The 27094-nt window shown below is 42.3% G+C and overlaps 1 protein-coding gene across 1 annotated transcript in view; it reads left to right on the plus strand.

Annotated features, from left to right (window-relative positions):
- The window catches only part of LOC150064941 (glutamate receptor ionotropic, delta-1-like), a 142343-nt gene that overhangs the window by 13313 nt on the left and 101936 nt on the right, over positions 1-27094 (plus strand). Inside the window, exons 2-4 of the mRNA XM_090329286.1 lie at positions 2852-3022; positions 15036-15197; positions 16520-16639. Coding sequence (XP_090185412.1) covers positions 2903-3022; positions 15036-15197; positions 16520-16639 — 402 coding nt within the window. The 5' untranslated portion in view covers positions 2852-2902. The remainder of the gene's footprint in view (positions 1-2851; positions 3023-15035; positions 15198-16519; positions 16640-27094) is intronic.

Here is a 27094-nt window from a genome sequence, read left to right on the forward strand (position 1 = left end):
CCATATTGCTGCCAGAATGGACCGATCAGATAGACTCAGAATTGGGAAGAGGGAAAGAAGTGGGGGCTATTTATTACCATGGGTTCCCAGATTGGACATGTTTCTGGAGAGAGAGGAATAGTCCAGGGGGAGTGTAGGAACAGCTAGCAAGCAGAGATCGAGTGGATTCAAGCCAGGCCAGGTGACACAGGATGGTCCACACGTTCCAACAGACTCTCATGGTGGAAGGCATATGGTAGTTAATGGCTTGGCAGGACGCTGTGCCAAGTCTTTTAGAAGTCCTGGGAAGGCAGAAGGAAAGGGCAGATCAGGGAAGCTGAGAAGACTCCCACCCCTTGGTTCACAGAGTCATTCCCCCAGGGCTTGTGAATTGCCAGGAGAGACAATGGTTGTTCTAGGCTGTCTTGTAAGTCAACTCCCAGGTTTCCAGGGTCTACCGGGGTCTATAGATTTGCTTTTGAAAATGAGGAAACATGAGAAATTTTATAAAAGGACTTCTAGGAAAATGACTGTCCTGTAATAGCCTCCTCAAGATGTGGGAAAAAAGAAATAATATGAGACACACCCATTTCCCCTCTGAGGGGTGCTAGCTCTGATTCACTTCTTTATGGGAAATTGAAGTGGTGTTTCATGATATCATGCAATTTTTAGATAAGAAGCTTCTCAATTTCTTTCTTTGTTTCTTTTCCTCCTCCTTCTCTCCTCCTCCTCCACTCCTCCTCCTTCTGTTCCTCCTCCTTCTCCTCTTTTTCTTCTTCCTCATCCTCCTTCTATGCCAGTACTATGTCTTAAACTCAGCACCTCATGCTCTTGATTAGCATTTTTCTTTTCTTCTTATGGCTGGTGCTTTATCACTTGGGCCACACCACCGTTCTGCTTTGCTCTGGTTAATTGGACAAGAATCTCATACGCTTTTCTGCCTGGGCTTGATTTGAATCTGGATTCTCAGATCTCAGTGTCCTAAGTCAGGATTACAGGTATAAGTGACCAGTACCTAGCTCCTCACTTTCATATGGTTTCTGGAATAGTAGATAGCTGGTGTACCTGGGTAGGTTGATGATATGAGGGTGTGATTTCTCTCATCCTCTGTCTGTGCTCAGGGTAGGGCCTTGGTCCCAAGAGTGGTTGGGGCAGAGCTGACCATGTATATCCAGATTCAGCTTTATCCTTTACTGTGCTCCTTGAAACCCGCTGTGTTCTGGGTCTGTTCTGCATAACTAGTCTTCTTACCTTGGATTGTCTATTGCTCCAATCTAGCAAGTTCATCTTCCTTCAAACAGACTTGTCTGGAACATTGTCTTGAGAGATTCTAGCACAAAAACAGCATGAAAAATTTGGATAATTTAACTTGATGTGATCTCTGCAGGCCAGCCTTCTTGGAGATTACAGATTATGCCACAACTCTTTGTATGCCACCACTCTCTTCCTGATTCAGCATGGGACTTTAACCTATTGTAACCCTTCCCCGACATGTTTCCTTAGACCCATCCTATATACATTGTTTACTGTCTTGCCCTTGAAAACGTTATGCTGTGGTTTAAATGATCACTAATTTCTAACTACTTTCGGAATGCGTCATCAGTCATCATTAATTTCTAACCTCATTAGCTCTATTTACACCACTATAGAATTTCAGCTTGGGGGATCTGTAAGGAGAAAAATTTAAAGCTCATTTTAAAATACAATTATGCATAGGTAAAGTCTTCACTTGTAACCAGCTGCCAGTGGAGACCATGAGCTGAGACTTCAATTAACCTAACTATTCCTGTCCCATTCATGGAGTGCTTGATGTGTATTCATTGTCATCTTATAGCATTCTGGGTGTGTGAACCCCATATACCTCTGTTGGGGTCCTGGGTTCAAAACCTATTTTTGATCCTACTTATGATCAACCCCCTCTGATCACAAATGTCCCCACCCCAGGACCACCCCAGGCCGGTGGAGCCTGTGGCACTGCACATCTGGTGAGGGCTCCACCCTGAACAGAGTTTTTCTGCCCTGTACTGCAGCCAGTGTAGCACCACAAGCTTCCCGGCTGTACTCTGCCCACACATATGCAAACACTGTGCCTAGTAAGTTCAGCTTCAAGTTCAGTATGTGAGACATTTCTCATGGCCTCTGAAGGCCCCTCCTTTTGCAATGTCTCCACCTGAAGGCAAAATGGAATGATACTAAAATATACTTCACTGCATTTCTAGGGTTGTTGTAAGCATCAAATAAACAAAGGCATATGAATAGCATCATTGGTGTTTCAGTCTCTGAGACACTCGGTATATATTTCATCTAGTAATGGAAAAGGAGAGGTTCTTGGGACAGGACTGTGGGTGACTCCTGTTGTATCACTAGTGTTAAATATAGAACAAACACCATACAGGATGATGGGTAGATTTTTGTGGAACAAATGGATATGGTTGTGAATTTTTTATTGGAAGAAACCCCAACAATCTAAGTAGGAAAGAATTCTAGGGAAGACATTGTGTTTTGGCTAATCAAGTCAGAGAAACTTGGCTTTCCCTGATCACATCAGGCTGGTGACTCCCAATAGAAAATACAGCAGTACATCTGGCTAAGTAATGCCTACTTGTATCTACTGTGAGCTGTGACAACACCGGTTGCTAAAATCTTGACCTGTGGAAACCAGCCTCTGACATCTTTTAGCCTCTGACATGTTTTTATTTTTTTTCCACCCCCTCTGGTGTAGAGGAAAAGCTAAAACAATTCTGTGTATACCTAAGGGCTAACAAGTATTGTTGTAAATAAATAAGAATATGTGTGACCTGAGCCTCATCCCTTGATCTCTTTCAAATTATTCATGAATTGATAGTAAGCACAGATGTGATTATTTCTGTAGGAAATCAGTGACCCCGAGATCCTGGATCTGGTCCACAGTGCCCTTGGAAGAATGACGGTGGTCCGGCAAATCTTCCCATCTGCAAAGGACAACCAGAAATGCATGAGGAACAACCACCGTATCTCTTCTCTGCTCTGTGACCCTCAGGAAGGCTACCTCCAGATGCTCCAGGTCAGTGTGGGATATACAATTCCGTGGGGGGTGGGGGTACATCTCACTTACACCCTTGGCTTGTGGCCCAAAATGTTCTGGGGTTTCCTGGGTATGAGCTGAATGCTATTGCCAACCACTTTTAATTACTAAGACCTCTGTCATTTGCTAAAATTGAAACCAGTCAGCTGGACAGTGTCAGCAGGCCACTATGTTTGTTGTTAGCAAGCAGGAAATGCTAGCACACAGGGGGCCTCTAGTATTTTTTTACATATATAATTTATTGTAATTAATAGAAGGGTTACATTATATTTGCCAGATAGAAGGTACATTACTTCACAAACATTAATACCCTTTCTCATATTTTGGTCCCCATTTCCCTCCCCCCACCCCAGCACCTCATCTTCTTTTTCCCCCTTCCCTATCCTATTTCAAATAAACAAATAAACATATATACAATATATCAGATAACAAGGTGAAATACTGTAACAATATGAGATAACCAAGGAACAGCAAAAGAGATGAGAAATAACATAGTACATTAAGGACAACAATCATACATTATATGGCTTTTATTTCTATATCCTGGAGGTTCTTTCATTTAGCGTCATCCTATATGTATAGCCACACTTTTAACAAAAGGATTTATATTTTGTAATACCCACAGAATAAACTAAAAAGAGAAAAGAAAAAGACAAAAACTTCAAAGGTAAATGAACCTAAGACCTAAAGAAAATAAAAAGGGTGTGTAAGTCTCAAAACAAGCAAATGAAAATCATGCTCATTGATAGTGAAAGAAGTAGAAAATAAATGGGCAAAATAGCATTTATAAAAACTGAGAATCCCCTGAGTTGGCAAAGCTAGATACTAACAGACACCTATTTACACTGTAGTTCTTGGGGAGTCCATTGACACACATGTGTAAGATAAATTTGGGCCTCTCGTATTTAAAAGTTATACCTCTTGGTCACTGGTGGCTATAATCCTATAATCCTAGCTACTCAAGAGGCTGAGATCTGAGGATTGTGGTTTGAAACCAGCCCAGCAGGAAAGTTTGTTAAGAGTCATACCTTCAATACTAGCTTTGAATACAAAAGCTCAGGAACAGCACCCAGGCCTTGATTTAAGCGCTAGGACTGGCACCAAAAAAAGGAGAACGTTATACCTTCGTGGGGAAGAGATTGCTGTTTCTCAGGCCTTGTTATTGACTTTTTGAAGGGATGGGTTTATTGGGCAGGGCTAGAGGTGGAGAATGGCTTTGTGCTCTTTCTTGTAAGAAGTCACTCATATGGACACAGAACATATGCTAAGGAACTTGGAACTTCCCTAGCACATCTTCTGAATGCTGAGGCTCAAGTTATCCAGGTTCAGGTCAGAGTTGGCTGAGTCTCAGCCACTCACAGGACATCTTTGATGTCAATATTATTGTGGAGGGGTTGGGGAAGGAGGTCTCACATTTCAAGGGGTAAGTTATTAGGATCTCAAATGGGTTGATAACATACATAATTTGCCAAAACATTGAACCCACGATGCTATTTTATATCAGGAGAGGGGAGGAAACATGGCTCAGCAGATAGTACACAGGAGAAATAGGTTCTCAATGGCTGGAAAAGACAGCAGGAACTGAATTTAGGTGGAATAAATGCCCTCTCTTGGTGTCCACCGCTCCAAGGTATAACCAATCAGCCGAATGGGCTGGATGGAATGTCTGGGACTGAAGTGGTAAAGGGTTGGCAAGAGAGTAGCCTCTTCATGGACCATGAATTTGAACTTGAATTTGTACTCATAGCTCAGAAAGGCCTTTGGTAAAAATTTTACATTTTTGTTCTGCTTTGCTTTTGTTCTCTCTGGCCTATTTAAGAAATAACAATGACCAAGTATACTGTAACAGTGATCCTGCTCATGTGTCATTTCTGCTCTCCATGTGGATGAATGTGACACTAGACAAGGGGTCCACACTGTGTGCCTGCCCTTCTCGATGCATAATGAGAGGAGAAACCTTTGCCCTGAACGAAGTGAAAGCATGTGCACCTCCAACTCCCTGGAAGGCCTCTCCAGCTCTTCAACCCTTTGAATGGCTTCATCCCTCTCCAGTCTTAAACCATCTCTTCCCTGGCCGTACCTCTGTCCTTCTATCCACATCTCCAGTTCTTGCTACTCAAACCACACTCCATCTTCAGGGATCACTTCCTGTTGCACAAAAGTGGGTGACATAGTCTAGGGCGGGGAGTTGACAGTGTTTCATGTTGAAGTATGTAATGAATCTGTTTCCTACAGACAAAAATATAAAACGAAGTGAGTTTATAGCAGGCACATTGGATGCAAACAATCTGGCCACGGAAGACTAGAAGGCTGGCTGAGGGGCCAGGTCCAGGTGAGGGCTTTCTGATATGACATATATCCCCAAAGACATAACGGAATTATCCAACTAGGAATTCTGGGGTCCCCTACCCTTCTCTGTTCCAGGAGCTAAACAAAGAGAAAAACTGAAAAGCAAAAGATCAGAGAGATCTTGGAGTTACAGCCATAGCAGCAGCAGGACAAGGGCCAGATTTGCTTGGGCTCAAATCCCATTAACTCTAGTTATGAACCACTTAATGATTGTTATTTATTTGTCATTCTGTGCCTCTGTGTTTTGCTCTGTCAAGTGGTGACTAGAATATTACCTATCCCCAAGTGTCATCATGAAAACTAAGTGAGAGAACATGTGGAAAACATTTAGAACTATTACCATTATCATTGTCATTGAGGCAGGAGGAATGTATGTTCAGAGTTTCCATGGAAAGGATGAACATGGCTGTTTATCCATCCATCATCCATCGATCCATCCATCCATCCATGTATGTATGCATGCATCTATCTATCTATCTATCTATCTATCTATCTATCTATCTATCTATCTATCTATCTTCTACCTAGCTATTATGCATATTTATGTATACCTGCATATGTTTGTCTATCATTCATACCTAGTTTGCATATTGCTAACTATATAATATGTTCCATTTTCTTCCTAAGCATATTTTTAAAAGGATTATCATAATAGAAGAGTAGCTCCTATCTTCTCAGCTTCTGTCTCAAGCTTTATCATCTCTCTTTTATCCATGTCAGTTCCACAGATGCTCAGTCACAGGTTGGAAGAGGACAGGCCATGTTGTTGATTCCCATGTAACTCTTCATTGGAGACCCTGTTTCTTGAAGGCCCTCCATAGGGGATTCTTGGGTAAACGTGTTAAAAATGTAGGGCTTGATACAAGTCAAATGGTATCTAGAAGTATCCATGTAAAACACTTTCTTAAGGAAATCTCTGGTGCATTTTCTTTCTCAAATGGGGGATATGATGGGGGCAGAGAGGGGAATGAGATTTATTTACTCCTCCTGAAACTTGGGAAGCTTGTAGATTCTCATTTACAAGCCAATCACTTCAAGTTTCCTCAGGTATGATTACTTCTTTCTTCTCTAATGACAGTGTAGAAGGCAAACTAATTTCTACTAGCCTCTAGGTGTGAGATTTATCGAGAAGACTCTAAGATGTTTAGAACAGCCAACTGAAGGGGAAAAAATTGATGCCACGGATTATTAACTTTGTCTTGACAAAATTAATGAAAATCTTCCCAGAAATGGAGCTTCTCAGTCCATCTTAGTGCCTTCCCCAGATCGCTCTTGGTATGACAGTAGTTCAGGAATCTTTGGGTGCGAATGGCTCAAACCACTAATCCTAGCTACCCTGGAGGTTTAAGACCTGAGGGTCCCGTACTGAAACCAGTCAGCTTGGGCAAGAAAGTCTGAGACTGTTATCTCCAATTAAACTCCCCCAAAATGCTAGAGGTAGAGCTGTGGCTCAAGTGGTAGTGCTCCAGACTTCAGTAAAAACAGCTAACAGACAGCACCCAGGTTCTGAGTTTGAGCCCTAGTATTGGTACAAAAAATAAAAATGAACAAGTAAATAAAAAGAATGGAGTATATTTTTTTTCCTGCAAGTTCATTCATCTTCTGGCTTCTCCACTGAATTGAACTGGCCTCAGAAACTCTATCTTCCTCTATTAAGCCTGTGGTCAGGGCTATCTGTGTTTGAACACCCACCAAGAACTATTATAGCAAATCAATTTGGTTGCTGTTTAGTAGAATGCAAGTCCTTCGGAAGAAAAATATCTAAATAAGTGGCTTCTCATGGCTTCCAAAGTATTGTATTTTCCAGCATGCCAGGGTTGTTGTTTATTTTTCCTTACAAAGCAGTGTCTGAATTCAGTGTTTCTCATTCTTGTTTTCTTGACAAGTTAGTTTAGGGCTTGTCTGACTCAGCCAGTAATAAAAGTGATAACTGGCCCCTCAGAACCCCAAGACTTTTGCTGAGATTTCACAGTCAGCCTTGCTCCAAAGAGACTCTGTATAGCACCCTATCTTCAGAATTGCATTTCCCTGAGACTTCAGGTCTGTAATTATCACATTGCCACTCCATTTATATTCAAATGTGTTTCCAAAGGATGACCAGCAAATGAGGTAACCTATATCATCTGGCCACTATGACCAAGAATTAAGCTGAAGGGGCTAATAGAGTATTGTTACCGAATATTCCCCAGGAGTTGAAATTCCTCTTTTTTATGCATTTAAATGTTGTTGATGGTTTGGTGGAATCATCCTCACCCCATATAGTCATTTTATTAAAGCATTTCATTTCCCCTCCCTTCTTAACCAATCTTGATTATTTGTTTTTTTGCTGATACTGGGATTTGAACTCAGGGCATTTGTCCTGTCCCTGAGCTTGTTTATTTCAAGGCTATCACTCCACCACTTGAGGCACAGCTCTACTTGTGGCTTTTTAAAGTTGTTGTTGTTGTTGCTTTTATTTTTTGTGATCAACTAGACATAAGAATCTCAAGGACCTAGTGCAGTGGCTCTCGCCTGTAATGCTAGCTACTCAGGAGGCTGAGATCTGAAGAACAAGGTTCAAAGCCAGCCTGGGCACTAAAGCATGAGACTCTTATCTCCATTTAACCACTAGAAAATGGGAAGTGAAACTGTGACTCAAGGGGTAGGGCGGTAGCCTTGAGCTAAAGAGCTCAGGGACAACACCCAGGCCCAGAGTTCATGCCCCATGAATCTCAAGGACTTTCTTCTGGGGATGGTTTCAAACTATGATAGTCAGGTTTCATTGTCTGTGTAACTTGGATGGCAGATGTGAGCCATTTGTGCCTGGCTCTGATCCCTAATCTTTAGAACTTTCTATATTCTACAAGGTTTCTATTGATTTGTCATAGAAAGCCACCCTCAGCATCCCTACCTTCTCTCCAGAGACTTGGATTTCATGTCACTTTCAATATTTCATTAATTGTAAAGATCCTACAGGCGCATTTGACAGGCAGGTTAGGGTGGTGTGTGTCAGAGACCAGTGCCCAGGTAAACAGAGTTGTGCTGTTCTACTTCAGGTGGCCACATGTACAATGGGAGTCCTGGGTACAGACAGATTCCTTCAGATTCAGTGGTGAGCGAGCCTCCTGCCTCCCGTTTGCCCTCTGCCACCATCTGCTCTAGCCTCTGGCCAGGCTCAGAACAGGTTGGTTGGCAGCAGTTTGACATGAAGATCTAGCCCGGGGATGGTTTCCTTGAGCTGTGGCATCTGGATGTCAGATTGCCCCTCCCCCTGGGCCTACTGTCCATTGCTTATTTGACATTGCTGGCTAACCAGAGACTGTCTGAAGATCCTGTCAAAGGTCAGTGGCTGCTGTTTGCCTCTGAGATATCTCCTGAACAGCCCACTTTGCTTGATTAATGATGGAGGGCAGAGACTCCTAGGCTCTTTAGAAGCCTGGAGGAAGGGAAGAGCCTTTCTTGATGAAAATGTTTCCCGCATATCCAGCTTTTGGTTCAGGAAGATAATGGTCTGGTGTAAGATGCAACTGGTCTCTGTGGTTTTGACCTTGACTGACCATTCAGCATCTTATACCTTCAGGGATGATAATGCAGGTGCATAACTATCCTTGATCCCTTAGAGCAGACAGGGACACAGCTAAAGTGCCCTTATAAGTCTTCACTGGAGTCACAGATTTACTATGGGGAAGACAAGCCTCAGTGCCTGGGAGGCAGACAGTCTGGCGCATCCTCCTGTCTAGCCAGGACCTCTGTCTTCCTGGCTGATGGTGGATAGATTCTGGCATCTGCTGCCTTCATCAAATGGGCTTGGATGAGCTCTGTGGACGAGCTCAGCACATATCATGTAAGGGCTGATATTTCATGACCTCAGGTCCTAATCTGTATTGCAGTAAGTGAAATGGGCATCTGGGCTTTCAAAGGGCTATCCTCCACCTGCTATGTCCTTGCCCAGACAGGGAGTAAGTCATTTCTTGAACTAATAAGGTAATAAATCCTCAGCTACACAAAGAAGCTGTTAGGGAGTATCTGAATATTGTATCCACTCAACTTCCGTATGTTGAAACCTGATCCCCAAGTTGATGGAGTCAGGAGATGGAGCCAACTTTTATGACCTAATGCATATGTGAAAAAAAAGAGGTCATCGAACTACAGATCTTAGAAATGGGTCAAACTAGACACTTATGGCTTACTCCTGTAATCCTAATCTAGAAGCTGAGACCTGTTCAGAGCCAGTTCAAAGCCAGTCTGGGCAGAAAAGTCTTTGAGACTCTAACCTCCAATTGAAAACCCCAAAAGCTGAAAGTGGAGCCATGGCTTAAGTGTTGAATTCTAGACTTAAGCGAAAAAGCTCAGAAATAGCACCCAGGCCCTGAGTTCAAGCCCCAGGTCTAGCACAAGAAAAAGGAGAAAAAAATGATGAAAGAAAGAAATGGACCTATTACTCTCTAAAAGGAACCAGAGCTCTTTGCTTCTACCACGTGAGGACCCAACAAAAAGGCATCTTCTGAAAGTCACGAAATAGGCCTTCCACCAGACAATAACTCTGATAACCTTTGAGCTTGGAAGTCCATTCTCCTAAACAGAATTTTGTAGGTTATATATCAGCCCATCAATGGTATGCTATTACAGTATTCTAGAATCTAGAATCTCAGTGAATTTTTGTAATGCAGTGACATCAACAGCCTCTACGTCCTTCTGGCTTGGAGTATTCAATATTAGTGAACACCATGCCTCCTTTCCCAGTGCTCCATCATCTCTGTATCCTGCTGGCCTTTCTGTCATCTCTATGCTCATTCCTCTTAGGACCTGACTATTAAGTACATTCTTACCTTCTTATCATGGTCCACTTAATGGTCTTACTAACAGGCTTTGTTTCTGTTGACAGGTTCCTTAATAAAATGCAGTTAACAGATGTAACAAGAGTTCTGAGGAAAACTCTTAAGAAAACTCAAATTCTGTTTTTTTCTGTCTTTCGGGTGTCAGTCGATGTGTATGGATTGGATTCTAATTCTCCAACAGCTGAGTAGCTCCACCTGGCTTCTCAAGAACTGCTAACTCCCAGCAAGAGTTCCTTGATAACTTCTCCTACCTCCCAGAGATGTGTCCTCCCTTTTCTGTTTCCTCCATGAGGACATAGTGACATGGGTAAATGAAGTTTGAAATTCAGCCTCTTCAGGATCCTGCCATCTCATGGAGGCATATGCTTTGTGATTCTGACTTGGAGTGAGGGGAGCCACACAGAATGTATCTATACCCAGCTCCTGTACCTTTCCCTTGTGTGGCCTCAATCCACCATCTTCCACATTCCAAGAAGAGGCAACCTCTATGCAAATATCTTTAGAGCTCTTTAATTTGGTATTTGCTTCTAAGAACAAATGTAGAACTCGTCATTCAACTTCATTAGTTCCACAAACATTTACTGAGCAATAATGTATCCATGCAAATTATTGTTAGGCATTTTATACATTCTTTCTATTAGTCTCTCCTCTCTGGCTTTCTTTCTTTCCCTCCCTCTCTATTATTTTTTTGTGCTGGTACTAGGGCTTGAACCTATGGCTTGAGCATAGTCACTTAGCTTTTTCACTCATGGATGCTGCTGTACCACTTGGGCCACAGCTTCTACTTACAGCTTTTCCATGGTTATCTGTCCATAAGAGTCTCCTGGATTTTCCTGCCTGGGTTGGCTTTGAACTTTGATCCTTAGATGTCAGCCTTCTTAATAGTTAGAATTCAGATTGTGAGCCCTGTAAAAATACTCTGTCTTTTAATTCTCACAAATTCCTAAAAGTTGGGAAATATGTTGTTGCTAGAGAGAATAGCACTGTGAATAGATCCCAGGGCTTGAGAGGCATAGGGTGAGAGACAAGGGTCGGGAGGAGAATTGGAGAGGATGGAAGTCACCAGAGCAATGCTTGTGGGATGCATTGTGGAATTATGACCACGGCTCAAAATGAAAAGGGAGAATGTGCAGATATGAGACAAAATTCCATTCTCCCCTGAGAATGGAATGAGGCTGCCTGCTGCAGCAGTGTCAATTTAAAGAGGACATTGGGGGGCTTCCCAGGGCTGCAGCCTCTGAGCCCAGGTGGGCAATGGGTCAGAATAACTTGGTACCAAACACAGTGCCTGCTATAGACGCTAGGCTAGACTATGCCAGACATATTCTACCTGCTATTTCCAGCTTCTCTGAACATCTGGGTGGTATCATTGGAAGAGCAGCTCCCATGGCTCTGCCAGCCCAAAGTACAAATGTGTGGCCTTCAGCTGGTCTATGCTAAGTCCCTGTCAAAAACATGGTTCATAGTATTATAGAACCCTCTTCCTCTGGTGAGCAATATGATCTGGGCTTTCCTATATTGTCCATTTTATTCAGAATTTACATGAGATACAAATGAAGGAAACTCCCTTCCAAATCCAAGTTGGAGACAGCAAATCTTTCTTGGGTTAAGTTGTACCTTTTAAGCACAAAAATCTGTCCACTCTACCACCTGTACTTTCACCCAGACTCTTCTAACTATATGTCTATCTATCACCTATTCACCTAAGGACTAATCGTCCATCAATCCACCTACTAATCAACTATGCATCTAGCTGTCCATCCAAAACTCAATCCATCACCTTATCCATCCATCCCTCTACCACTTATCCATCCATCCATCTACCTATCCATCCATCACCGTCCCGTCCCATTTATCCACCCACTCATCCATCCAGCCACTAACCTATCCATTACCTATCTATCCATGTGTTCATCCACTCATCCATCACCTACTCAACCACCCACGCATCTACTCATCTATCCATCCACCTACATCCCATCCATCACCTACATATCCATCTACCTACTCATCTACTCATTAATCTACACATCTATCACCTATCTATCCATCCACCCACTCACCCATCCAAACACCCACTCATTCATCTATCCACCCATCTATCTTTCTATCCATGCATATGCCTATTCATTATGTACATATCTATCAAACATTAACTAGGAAGAGCTAAAAAAAACCCCTCAGATTTTGGTGAGGTAAACACATTTATGAACTGACAATGTGTAGAAGCCCATGGAAAAGGGTGATATTGGGGAGGTGGGAAGGCTTATCCATGCCTGGAAAAGAGCATTGCTCAAGACTGTTCCTTTGAACTAGAATTCATTCTTTCTTCCAAGCAGACACACTTGTGGGAGGACGAAGGGCTTCCTTTGGCCTTTCTGAGTCATGTTTGCTTTTTCTTCTATATTGCAAGCCTCTCTGCATTCATGTATTTGCTGAGCGCTTTAGTTCGTCCTGAATAGAAATGCTGGGAGGGGAGAGAAATTCAATCAAGTGCTAGTCTGGCTAAACATGAGGCAGTGCTGTGTGCTTGCGCTGATAATGTATAAGTGGTATTCAGGTAGGGGTGGAGGTCGAAGGGTCCTAGCTGACTAAAGAGCACTAAGCGATTTAGTTTTACTTTCACTGAGAGTCTCACAAATGTCTTGAGAAATTTTCAGACCATCAAGGACTCTCAGCTTTAAGTTAATTACTCTTTTAGCAAAAAGAAAAACCAACACTGAAAGCACCTAAATACATACCAAGCCTTACATATCCTTATAAAAATTTCTCCTTTATAGCTTTATATTTAAAGGGCAAAAGTATGTCTATGCAGTGGTGGTAGCTTCTGAGGAGTGCCATGGAAGGAAGTGGGTGGGGCTTAGTCTTGCTCACTGGGGACATGGTTCTGTGACAGGGGTCCATGTGGGATACTCAAGTTCCCAGGTGGGAGCAATTCTAGACTTGGTTGTCATGTAAGCACCTGTGTTATGCAGGTCTTCAGAGGAACAGCCCAGACACTAATGCACTATAGATAGCCCTTTGGCCTGAGACCAAGCTTTTGGGTCAGGGTTGATCAGTTACCCAGACACACCCTGTCTCTACCATGAGAGCTGTCTTTCCTCCACCCACTTCCCATTCATGTAAGTGGTATGCAGAGGCACCACACATGGGTCCCATGATAACCACGGCAAGGAAAGTGGACATTTCTAGACAGGACAGGAGTCTCCAGGGATGGTCAGGACAGAAGGGCACCTGCAGGGGAAACAGTCAGTTCTGTTTGGCTGCGTCATGGTGAAAATGGCCCTTGGAGCTGGCATGAGCTTTGTACCAGGCCTGATGCTTTGTCCTCCTTCTCTTTGGCTCCTGATGGACTTGAGCTTCAGTTTTGGAGGGTAATTCCTGCCACAAAGCTTCTCATCTGAGGCTTAACATTTGAGGCACCCAGAGTCAAGGCGGGTGAGAAATGAAGTTAAGGCAAAGAATATGCCTGAGGTGTGGGGACTGGTGGAGGAGGAAAGGCTGCAGATCACAGGGCCTCTTCTTGCAGGCCAAGAAGCCTATTTGATCTTCCCAGGAGTTCAGTGAGGCTGACATAGTCTCCTATTTCTGTCTAGTGATGTTTGTGTGAAATATTTTTAGTAGGCTACTTGCTGTTTAGGTGTACATTGACTGGTCCCTTTGACACACTTTGACTGACCATTGATTGTTACGAGTGAGATGTCCTAGACTGTCCAGCATGGACTTTGCACCTCTCCGTCTTTCTATGTCTGTGTGTGTGTGTGTGTGTGTGTGTGTGTGTGTGTGTGTGTGAGAGAGAGAGAGAGAGAGAGAGAGAGAGAGAGAGAGAGAGAGAGAGAGAGAGAGAGAGAGAGAGAGAATCCTGGGGTTTGATTTTAGGGCCTGAGCGCTGTCCCTTAGCATTTTTTGCTCAAGGCTTGTGCTCTACCACTTGAGCCACAGATCTGTTTCCAGCCATTTTAATGGTTAGTTGGAGACCAAAGTCTCAAGGACTTTCCTTCCCCAGCTGGCTTTGAGCCATAATCCTCAGATCTCAGCCTCCTGAGTAGCTAGGATTACGGTTTGTGAGCAACCAGTGCTTGGCTAGAAAATAATGCTTTAATGGTACATAGCTGCCTTCATCTGCTGATATGTCATCTGTGGCTGCTTTAAGTTATAACATAGGATTAAATTATCATGAAAAGACTGTTTCCTAGCACCAGTGGCTCACACTTGTAATTTTAGCAGTTTGAGAGGCTGAGATCTGAGGATTACATTCAAAGCTAGACCCAGCAAGAAAGTCCTTGAGACTCATACATCCAGTTCAGCATCTAAAAGGCCAGAAGTGAAGCAGTGGCTCAAGTGGTAGAGTGCCAGCCTTAAACAAGAAAGCTCAGCCACAGTGCCCAAGCCCAAATCTCTATCATCTCTCAAGAGTCCTGAGATAGCCTGAGGACCTATTAGGAGGGCCCCTTCTTACACCACTTACTTCCTTTGCCCATGCCATGCCCTCATTTTACCCTCTTAACCCTCCTCTCTCTCTGCTTTATGTTACTTGAGCAAGTTACTTGTCTGCTCGAAAGCCTCAGTCACCGTGTTGTGCCTGCTGGTTCTCTGTGTTGATGTGCCAGTCCGCTTGCCAATCTTGTTCCTGGAGGGTTAGGTCTGACTTTCTGGAACTCTACCACCTGACTGAGCTGTTGAGGAAACACAGGGAACCAGAGGCTGGTGGATAGCTATCAATCACCGTGTCTTAATTCCTATCGCTGTTTTCTGCTGGCTTCTCCCCCTCTCTCCTGAATTGGACCAATTGAAAAATGTCTAATTGCTCCTTTTTTTTTTTGTAGATCTCCAACCTCTACCTGTATGACAGCGTTCTCATGCTGGCCAACGCCTTCCACAGGAAGTTAGAGGACCGGAAGTGGCATAGCATGGCCAGCCTCAATTGCATCCGGAAATCCACCAAGCCATGGAATGGAGGGCGGTCCATGCTAGACACCATCAAAAAGGTGTGTACAAAGGAGTATACTTCCAGGGTGGGCCAAGACTGGAGACAGGTCCCTCCTCACAATCTCACTCTGTCCATGCAGCAACTGATCTGAAACTGAGCGCTTTATATGCCTCCTTAGTCCTCTCTTCAGGTTTCTATTTTGTCACTCTTCTTGTCCCCACATTTGAAAGCTGGCTGAGCTGCATCTACGCATGTGTGTTATTACTGCCTCTACTTTAATTCAAGGAGACCTGGTTTTAGAAAGGTTGGAGACCACCACCAATTCTATGTCTCTTCCTATGCCTATCTTCTGTCTGTCTGTTATGCCACCAAAAAGACTGCCACTGTTTACACCAGAGGTAGTTTTGGTGGATGCTGTTGTGTGCCAATCATCTGGGATCTCAGCATGTTTATGTGTGTGTACGTGCGTGCTCCTGTGCACATACATTGCCCACGGGCCATGTTCCACTTGAAGCCATGGTAGAAGACTGAGTTTGAAATTGAGTAATTCACACAAGACTTGTTAGAGTGAATTGGTTTTTAGAGGCTTTCAAAAGAGCATTTAGAGAACTCTATAGTGTTAAAGAGTTTTAGTTACGATAAATTGCACATGGCTTAGATAGTAGTAAACATGTTCCTGTGGTAGCTTGAATTTACTGCAGCCTAGGATAAAGCTGGGCTTCTCCTGGGCTCAGTCTCTGTGTTCTCAGTACTCATTGGTGGTAAGGTTGAGTGATACCCTACCCCAGACTTACAAGACTGATGGGGATGAGACCACCATAGCCCTCACTGCCCTGCTTTTCCTATGGAACTCACAAAGCTGCTAAAGAGAGAGCAGGGCTAGTATTGCCTCTGACAACATGCCTTATTTATTTGTATATTTCTCCTTCAGTGCTGTTGACTCTGTGGCATAGATTTATTTCAGGCTGAAGCTGGGGTGTGGGGAGGGATGGGTACAAATTTTTCCAAGCTGGCATAGGTAACAAAGCTTTATTTTCCCAAGTAATGCTCTCATTTACTGCCCTGCAACTTAAGGCTGTGTGTCAAATATGGTTCCCAGTGACCTTTGAGATCCTTCTGGCATCAGAAAAAAAGAAGCACCTGCATTGGGTCACAAGGGGAAGTTTATATCTTGGGAGGAACAAATGCTATTACTGCTTTATTTCACAGCAAGCACCATGTCTGGCATGTAGCAGGAACTGTCAGTGCACTGTATGAATGACAGGTGCAAGTCTTGGGGATTTCTCCTGTAAATACTTTGGGAAGTGGTGGTCCTGCTTCATATTTTGACTCTACCCGTAATTTCCTTGTTCACTAGTGGCCTTCCCTTGTCCCCTGCAGGGTCATATCACTGGCCTCACAGGCGTGATGGAATTTCAGGAGGACAGCTCGAATCCCTATGTCCAGTTTGAAATCCTTGGCACCACCTACAGCGAGACCTTTGGCAAAGACATGTGCAAGGTAAGTCCCAGGGACTGCATATCCCAGCCTTTCTGCCATGGTGCCATTAGAGAAAGCCACAGCCCTGGGGGTCTCTATATTCCCAGCAACTGTTCACTGACAAAGAAAATCTCTCTTCCCATCTCTCTTTCTGCTTCAGTGCTGTTGATGCTGGTGTTTATGGGCGCAAATTTTCCTACACAGGAAGTACCTCTAGTGAGTCTCTGAGATGTCAAGGGAAGACCTGAGTCCTGCTCCCTTCACTAGGGGAATTGCTTTGCTGGTTTCAAAGGTCAATGCATTTTCCCTCGAGCTGTGAAGTCAGTCCAACTGTGGGGACAAGTGTAAATTATGGCTGAAGCTGAAACCGAGGTCGTAGCCAAGGATGGGGTGGTGGTGGGGCGTGATATCAGAGAATCGAGACAGGATGCCTGGATTCCCTATATCATGGGGGAAAGTGGAGAATTATAGCCCTTATGTAATAGATAATTGTTAGGAGTTGGCTGAACAGATTCGAGGAGACTCAACAGTTGGTTGTGATCTGATAACTTAAACATGTGGCCTGTTGACATTTCGGAGTAGTCTGGAGATTTGTTTGTAGTTCCATTCAGGATATAGATGGTTCTCTTGTGTCACCATGTAGGTCCAGAGTCTGATGCATAGTGTCAAGGAAATCTGGCTGCCCTGGGTCAGTAGAAGTACCCCAAACTGTGAGCCTTGCTTGGGGGACGGTGGATGATAGTCAGAGCATTGGATTAAGACTTAAAGAAAAGTGACTTCTGTCTTGCAAAGTGATGTCAAGGCAGGAGAGTGCCTTCAGTTACTGTGGTACGAAAGAGACTTCCCAGCTTGTCATCTGTCTGCTGAGACCACCATTCCTGACCAGCCACAGTGACAAATCAGGAAGCCCACTGTTTCCCTCCCTTCTTTTCACTCATCTTGAATCTCAAGGTCTCCATAGTCTGGGCAGGGTTGGCCGTGGAGTCCCTGTCTCATCTCATGTAGTGGATACTGGAACCCCCAGGCTGGCAACCTGCTGGCCACTCCTGATGTCTGAGAGGGAGAAACACTGCATCCTCCACTTCCTGGGTCAGGTGTCTGGGCCTTCCATGTTGCCAAGGCAACATTTCTCAAAACGACCCAGCAGCCAATAGGAAGCGGGCATCTCTCAGTATAAGGAGCTTCTGAGCAGGAGGCCTGAATGTAATTGAGTTGGAAGGGAAGCTGATTTTCAAGTGGGCTTTATTTTAAACTGTATCTTTTTGTCATTTTAAAATCTGCCCTTAATAACTGCATAGCCCAGTTGTTATCTAGTCTGCCTAGCAGCTTATGGCTGGTAAGAAGTTATCTAGAAAGCATGGAAATGGGATTTACCTTGGTAAATGTTTGTTATTCAGACTCAGGGGCATTTCAGAATGAAGCAAGGGGAGAGAATTAGGAAAGGGGGTCACCAGCTTAGGTCAGCCTTTTAAGGCAGATCCAAGCTATGGCTTTTGGGTAGAGGGTGCTGGATAGCTAGAGTGACTTAAAAGATAAAACCTTGGCAAGAGAGGAAAGACAGCAGAGTGGTTGGCATATGTAAAGAAGGGTTGGGGTGTGAAGGTAGTGAGTGCAAAGATAGTCTTTGGAGGAGCTGTGCTACAGCCACTTGCCTCAGCCAGAGTCACTAGAAGAAATAACTGGAAAACTTACCTGGGATTGCTGTGCTGACTGCTCAAAGGTTCCCTGCAAAGGTGATGCTTGGGGCGCGTGTGTGTGTGTGTGTGTGTGTGTGTGTGTGTGTGTGTGTGTAAAACAACTATAGCAAAGTCCCTGTAGTTTCTTAAAGATTGAAAGCAAGATAATTGTTCCTAGAACAAATGGATACTTTTCTTTAACTAAATACCCTAGGGGGAAGTCTCAGGCAGTGCGTCACCCAGGATTTAATGGTATCAGGAGAGTTTGGATTATTCAGTTCCTGCATAGAAGGGAGGGAGTGTGAGTCCTCTTTCATAGCAGGGTGCTAGAAAAATACTAATTAAATTATCTCATCCAGGAAGTGCATTTTTGTTGAGGGATGGCTGGATGGCAAAAATCAAAAGTCTGTGTCCTAGGCTTGCTGTGTAACTGAGGTCAAAATTTTAATAATGCTCTCTTGTGTTGGATTTGGAGATACCTTGCATGGATCTGCCACTGGGGGCAGTGTTTTGCTTGGAAGTCACTTGCAAAGGCCAGTGGTGATGGCTAAAATTTTTGTTTCTTTGAATAGAAATGTTAAAGAAGGGTCCCATGGGCTTATCCCTGTAAATTCCCCCTATCTTAAAACAGAAGCTAGGAAGCATCTATTGGAGGTCCTTATGACATTTTCCAAAATGAGGGCCTATGGGAAGCTGTTTGGCATAGGATGAGAGGGTGGCAAGCAGGAACTACTGAATACAAAAGTGTAAGATTCACATATTGTTCCACGGACTCCCAGGCCCCCACCTTGAGTTATTGTAGCCCCTCCCCTTCTCTAAGTCTTTGTTAGATGGAAAGTATGCTGGGCCATGGCTTCTCATCACAGTGCAAGCCCATGGCAGAGGCTTTGGTGCTTTTGGTGCAGGTGTCCGGTGTATTTCTGAGCAGGTGCAGCTGGGGTTAGTACCTTCTTCTTGAATGCTGGGACCAGGTATCTGCTCCTTAGAAGGCCTGCCTCTAGAATGCTCTAGAAAGTATCACCTGTGGACAGGCTTGTATTGGGGCGGGTGTTTTGGTGTTGGGATAATTAATGGGAGAAGGGAGCCATAGATATCATTTTTCGTTTGTCATGATTGTTACACTAGTTGCAGCCCCAACGAAATGTTCTCCCATAACTGGACTTTGAAGGTCACCTGCCCTTTGCCAGCCTAAAGACCCCAGTGTGGTAGATTTATTTTCTCCCATTGCTACATGGTCCCTGATGCTATGAAATCCTGGAAGATTTGCCAGTTGCTGTGTGCCCTTGGACCTCATGTGGCATCCACATGATTCACAGGCTCAATGGAGGGTAGAGAGTTTCTTTGAGGAGGCTGGTGAAACTGTAGGCAGAGCTTCCAGACAACCTGGGGCTTGTTTAATGTCTTATGTCCTAGCATTAAGGCAATAGCAGAAGATGACAATGCTGTTTTCTGGTGCTTTTTAGAGAGGAATATTGAATGGGTCTAAGGAGGGTCCTGAGGAAATATTTAGTCAGATTGTGTGATATCCTAAAAAGCACAGTCTTACTGGGGCCTGCATGTGTTCAACAGTTAGAGAACTATACAGAGAGTGCCAGTATTGGGCAGGGAATTGTTGCAGGGAGACCTGCAGCCTCTGTCACAGTCCCTTATGTCCTCATCATCCTTGTGATTTGCTGCCCAGCTCTGTTTGGGAAACTGAGGCTCAGAGACTAGAGAGATTCCATTGTATAGTACCAATAGTATGTATGCGGTTGGAAGATTCCCCTGGGAGTGTGTGTGTGTGTGTGTGTGTGTGTGTGTGTGTGTGTGTGCGTGTGTGTGTGTGTGTGTGATAAAGAGGGGGGGTGGTTCTGTGGCTTCCTTTCTTCCCTTTTTATTCTAACCTAGCCTTCTTCCTCTGAGCCAGCCCTAGGGTGTCAGTCACTTTCTGTTGGCCTGAAGCCTGCTAGCTTGAATTCTGCTCTTTGCCCTTGGCCCAGACTCCTTGTTTCGGCAATTACCTAGGGTGATGGGAGAGCTGCATTCTCCACTAGCTGCTTCTACCCTCTGTCAAATTTGATTCTTCCTGAAACCGGGCCTTACCCAGAATCGAATGCCCCCTGACCCGTGACATCATACCCCTGGAGGGTCTCATGGCTGCTGAAAATTCCCGGAGGAATAGTCATTCATAGGGCAGCGATTGCTATACCAACAGACCTCAGCCATCCTTAGAGATCAGATGAGCTCTGCAGAAAGAACTTGTGGGAAAGGGCTAAGGGACAGGCTAGCTCTGGTGACAAAGGTAAGCAGAGCTGCCTTTATATCTGGTGTCTCTAGGAGTTGGTGGCATGCAGATGGTCCCAGTAGAGCATAGGGGTCCCTGGTGGAGGGAGATGTTCAGTTGGAGCCCTGTGCCATCTCTAGGAAGCTGCTGTTAAAGAACCAGGCCATGCACAGCGACTCACAGAAGAGAAAAACTAAAGTCTCTTGGATTAACATGCATGCAGCGTGGTTCCCAAGTAAAATGTCAACCGTTCTGAACTCTTCTACAAGAACTGTTTTTTTGACAGAGCTCAGAGCCAAAACAAACACTGCTGCTTCATGTGAGTAAAGACTTAAGCAGAAGATGCAATTAAGTATTTCATTTTAAGTAACATTCCATCAATAGTGCTCATTTAGGGGAGAATGCTTAGAAAATACAGATAAATGAAATGAAGGGTATAAAAGTCAGCTACAATCTTTGAACCAAGGAAGAATACAGTTTGCATTTTGGGAACATTTTCTGTAGAGCCTTGTTTTTCTCCCTTCTTCTATCTGTAAGTATGAAAAGAGTGCTATGTATATTTAACATATTGCTATTTATTGTGTACACATTTTATACCCTGATTTTTACCACTTTGGGCCTCTTTGTCTATTTCTTTAACTGTCCTTTACAACTATGATTACTATTATTATGATTATTTTACTGGAAACACATCACTCAGTTTACAAAGAGTTATCACTTGTTTAATCTTTATCTATAAAGGGATGTTTATACATTTTTATGATATTATTTCAGAGGAGTGCATTATCAAAATCCCATATACATATGATTTTAATTACATGTGTACTTATTCCCTTATTGTATGTATATATATATATAAAATACAATTTTTGTAATTATAAAAAGAGATTACAGCTATATATGTCAAGTGAAGTACATTTATTTGGACACTGTCACATCTTTCCTTGCTCTCTTCCAGTGTTCCCCTCCTGTCATCAACCACAAGTTGTATAGAGCTTTCCGGTTGAAGGATGTACTTGATACAAATGTTCAAATTGATCACCGCAAGGCTCAATGATTTTTATAACCACTCGTAATATATAGAAGTTTGGGTCACATCTCATACTCAGAAAAACAGATAGGTATATTAGGCAAGTTTAATTCTGAAGCAATAAAACACAATGCTGCTGAGTTTGCATCTCTTGAGAAAATAGCATCATGTATCATTTGTATTTCACATTTGATAAATTGTGGATTTCAAGTCTTCTGCCCATGTCTATTGGAGATATAATTTTTCTTGTCAATTCAGAACTTTTCTTTCAGAACTGAAATGATAGTTTTCTATGTCAAGTGTTCTGTCCCCATAATTTACCTTTGAATTAAAACATCTTTTCATGGAGATATTTAATACTTGATGGGGGTTATATATTTAGATTTTTCTTATTTGCAGAAAATTTTCCAGGGTTGTAAGTAATATTAGTCATATCCAATTTGGAGATTAGAGAATATTTATCCATACTTTTTTCCTAGAATTTCTTGGTCTTTTTATATGTAGTTTCATTTTCCTTTCATCAAGTTTTGCCATCTACGTAGGTTGGATTCAGGATGGCCTATAATAACATGGACTGACTTTTGCATTTATTTACTAAGCACTTCTGACCACACATGTATGTAAACTTCTGTTTCCTATTGACTTGACTGCCCCATCTTACATATTCTATCCTGTCTTATCCTATTTGCACAGCTCCTTCTTGTTTATAAATCTTAATTTTTTTCTCCTCTTTTTTCCCCCGGCTTAAGTGTAATTTATTGATACATATTACTGAAATGCAGAGAATGAAACAATAAGAAAGACCCTCATCTCACCAAGGGGCAGCTTCTGTCTAGATTTCCCCTGAAATCCAAGGTTCTAGTCTTTTTTATCTTTTTCTTTGTCCCTTCTCAAGACTTGTCTTAATTTTCCCCAGAATAACTGTGCCAGTTCCAGCCATGCATGTCTTCTGTGTAGCTCCTTTTTCCCCCCCTGGTTCTGGAGCTTGGGCACTATCCCCGAGCTTTTGTGTTCAAGGCAAATGCTATATGGTTTGCGCCTCAGTGAAGATAAGAGTCTCATGGCCTTTCCTGCCTGGGTTGGCTTTGAACTATGGGTCCTCAGATCTCAGCCTCCTGAGTAGCTAGGACTACAGGCATAGCTATATGTCTTCTTTTTGTAAGTGGGAAGTGCTTTTCTAGAGTTGATACTGGTTCCTGGGCTTTGTGGGGTAGAGAATCTATCTTTCTGCTAAGGGCTATTTGGATATTTATGACATCATTTCAAGCCATACAAAATTACCAATTCAAGAAGCCAAAGAGAAACATTACATTAGGGAGTGATTTCTTGAGCCTTACATAGCCCAAGGCAAGAATGTCCCCAGGAGAGCCTGCTGTTTCAGCCAGATACACAACAAGCATGATGGGTCTGTCCTTGTTTTTCTCTCTGAAGTTTTCATTCAGCTTCAAGATGAGGACAAAGGCTCACTCACTTTTTTTTTCCTTGTAAGATAGAACTTTTCAGGGCTGGGAGTTTGGCCTAGTGGTAGAGTACTTGCCTAGCATGCACGAAGACCTGGGTTCGATTCCTTGGTACCCCACATACATAGCAAAAAGCCGGAAATGGTGCTGAGGCTCAAGTGGTAGAGTGCTAGCCTTGAGAAAGTCCAAGGACAGTGCTCAGGCCTTGAGCTCAAGCCCAGGACTGGCAAGAGAGAACTTTTCAGAGTTGGAAAGACTTGGACTGTAGACTTCTCTCATCTAGTTATTGGCTGTACAGCTGTTGCTTGATATCTTAGAACCTATTTTTTGTGGCTTTTACAATTCATGGAGTTATTTTTAGTCATCTATTTCACTGGAAACTTTGCCACATTCATTATATGAGTCTCTGTGTGGTCTTTGTAGATATATATTTTTTAATATCTATAGGAATTTCTCTATTTTCATTGTCAATATCTCTATTGTCATTCCTATTATAGACTGGGGTTCCTTCCATTTTTTTCTTTATGAGACCTGACAGAAGACTTATATTTACTTAGTAATTGTTAGTCTGTGATGGGGTTTGAACTCAGAGCTCTGTGCTTGACTTGGGCCATACCTGACAGCCCATTTGGTTGCTTTATTATTCCCTTTCCTCTTCTCTACTCCCCTTTCTTCTTCTCCTCTCCCCTCATATCTCCTTCCCTCCCCTCCTCTTTTCCCTCCTTTACTTGTTAGGGCAAAGCCTAGACCAAGATCTATGTTTCTATACTCTAGGTCTCTATATCCTATATTTCCATGCCTCTGTACTCTAGAACTTTCTGCTTATGCCTCTTCAATGGCTGAGATTACAGATACAACTGAACATACCTTTCATGTTGATTAAGACAGCTGGCTTTGAACTGTCATCCTCCTGCTCCCCACATTCCTAGTAGTTAGGATTAGAGATGTGAGCCACTGTGCCTATATTCCTGCAAATTATGTCTAATTTGTTTAATCATTTTTCTATTCTTTATTATTCTAATTACTTGATTTATGCCTTCTTTCTCATCTACTTACCATCTAGTGTTTATTCTATTGCTAATTTTAAAAATAACTTCTATGAAGTTTTAGATAACTTATTTTTTTTGTTTTATGACTTTGGAATGTAGCATCTTTTATTCTGCATAAAGATGTTCTCAAATTCTAGTGCTTCCCCCCCTAACTTATAAATCGAAATTTCATGCACATGCAGGGAAAAGTCTAAATCTTAAGTACATTCAAGATAGATGATAATATGTGAGCAGGGCCTGTAGCACTTGAAGACACAGGACATGAGCACCCCTGGATGTCTCGTGCACCCTTCTGGCCAATGAACCACTAAGTACAACGTGAGGGTTCTGTCTGCCACCCTCATTCAGTTCTTGCAGATCTTGACTTGATGCATCAATCTGTCAGATGTTCTGATCACCTTTGAAATTGAGTTCTTTTGCTTAGTATTATGTTCTTAAGATCCATAGTTGCTGTCACATGTCATCTGGGGGGAGGCGTTTATGCAGTCATTCATTGTTGTTGTTCTTTTGGTGCCAGTACAAGGCACCTCAAGCTTGGCTTTTTTTGCTCAAGGCTGACTCTACCACTGGAACATCTACATTTATGGGTTTCTTTGTGATTAATTGAAGATAAGCCTCTCAGATTTATTTCTCTTGGCTAGCTTTGAACCATAACCCTCAGATAACAGCCTTCTGCCTAGCTCGGATTAGAGGCATACATCACCAGAGCCCAGCTCATTCGTTGTCACTGTGTTCCAAAGTAAAGGATTTCTTTTTATTATTCCTCTGGTATGATGAAGGTAACAAATCAGGAATCAATGGCCTTTGTAAAGGTGTGCTAAGACAAAAGGTCGCAATGCAAAGATGGTCTCATGGGCAGTGCCAGAACCTATCAGAATGCATTGGAAAACATGCGGACTTACAGTTTAAGACTGACTGGGATTTTTTTTGCTTCTAGAATTGCTCTACACATTTTAAAGACTCCATTTTAATTTTCCGCAGAATTTCAGGATTTACTGCACTTGCATTGACTCTGTGTCAATTTCAGGAGCATTAATATCTCATAATATTGGGTGATATAGTTCAAGAATACAGTATAGTCATTGATTGATTTAGACTTATTTAATTTCTCAGGAGGGTTTTGTAGTTTTCATTGTCAAACTCTGAATAAGTGTCATTTGATTAATTCTAGAAATTGATGGTTGTTATTTTATCATTGCTACAGAGTAAATATTCGAACTGATGCTTGCTTATTTATTGTTTATTAGTTTCATTAGTTTATCATATTTTCGTTGATTTATAGTTAACTTCTAGATTCTTTTGAGTCTCTATACAACCCTGCCATCTATGAATCATGAGTCTTATTTTTTTCTAATTGTAATTGTGTTACTGTACTAGAGTGTTTATTTCAAGTTGAATAAATAAGTATTAGCCTACATTCTTATCCTACTTTTTGTATTAGAGGATAGAATTTAACAATCCACCTTTTATATTTTATTAAGTAATTATGATTGGTGTTCTTCAGATAAGAATTAATTCCTGAAAAACCTGGTTTTTAAAAGAGAATTTATTAAGAATGAATATTATATTTTATATCATCAAGATAATTATATATCAATTTTCATGCTTACTAATTCCTGGTAATATGATAAATGATGTGTTACTCATTGTTCATCAATATTGTACCAGGCCATTTTGAAAAGTTTATTTGTTCCAATTATTGATAAAGTTGATTCTTTCCAATATATCTTCCTTTCAAGGACATTAGTTTTGATTATATTTTATCTTGTGCTTAAAATTCAGTTGTAATCAGTAATATAGAAGCATCTTGTACATTCCCAGTCTCTCCCAATGGCAGCATCTTGCATTACTACTGTACAATAACACAACAAAGAAACTGATATTGACATAACTTGGGGGTCTGATTCCCAGGTTTATTTCTATTTGTGAAGTGTGTGTGTGCACATACATGCATGCTGTCCAGTCTCATAATTGCTAGTGTATTCACCATAGTCATGATATAGAATTATTCTGTCACTGAAAGTCCCCTCCCATTCCTCTTTGTAACCTCACCTTCTTCCCTTATGCCTGCCTTACCCCTGCACACCTAACTGCTGATAACCAGTTATCTACTAGGGTCTCACTTTCTAATATATTTTTTGTTCCATTCTTGGGGCCTGAACTCAGGACATGGGGTATCCCTAATCATTTTGACTCAAGGCTGGTACTCTACTACTTGAGCCACAGCTCTGGCTTTTTCACTGGTAATTGGAGATAAGAATCTCACAGTCCTTTCTGGGCAGGCTGGTTTCAAACTGTAATTCTCAGTCTTCTGAGTTGCTAGGATAACAAGTGTGAAACACTGGTGGTACTGGACCCATTTTCTAAAATGGTAACTATTCAATGCATATCCTATGACATTAGAAAAGTTGACGGGATTGGGTTGGGAGAGATGGGGGAGAATGATGAAAAAATAATATTGATCAAAATTCATTGTACTTATAAATTAACTTGCTAAAGCAGAATCCCTTTGTCTACTTAATGGTAATAAAAATATAATCTTAAAAACATGTGATCTGAAATAGCATTCATCACAGGGATGCAAAATTGGTTCAACATATGTTAATCTATTAATATAATTCAACACATCAACAGGAGCAAGGACAAGAAACACATGATTGTCTCAGTAGATGCAGAAAAGGCATTTGACAAGATCCAACACCCCTTTATGCTAAAAGCTCTGGAGAAACTAGGAATTCATGGAACATAACTCAATATACTAAAGGTTGTGTATGACAAACCCACAGCTAGTATTATACTTAATGGTGAAAAGCTAAAGCCATTTCCTCTAAAATCAGGAACGAGACAAGGATGCCCACTCTCTCCACTCCTCTTTGACATAATATTAAAATTCCTAGCCAGAGCAATAAGGCATGAAGCAAGCATAAAGGGGAGCCAAATAGGGAAAGAGGAAGTGAAACATTCTTTCTTTGCAGATGACATGATTCTGTATTTAGAG

Source organism: Megascapheus bottae, chromosome 3 (assembly GCF_031878675.1).
Source record: "Megascapheus bottae isolate mThoBot1 chromosome 3, mThoBot2.hap1, whole genome shotgun sequence".
Classification (NCBI taxonomy): domain Eukaryota; kingdom Metazoa; phylum Chordata; class Mammalia; order Rodentia; family Geomyidae; genus Megascapheus; species Megascapheus bottae.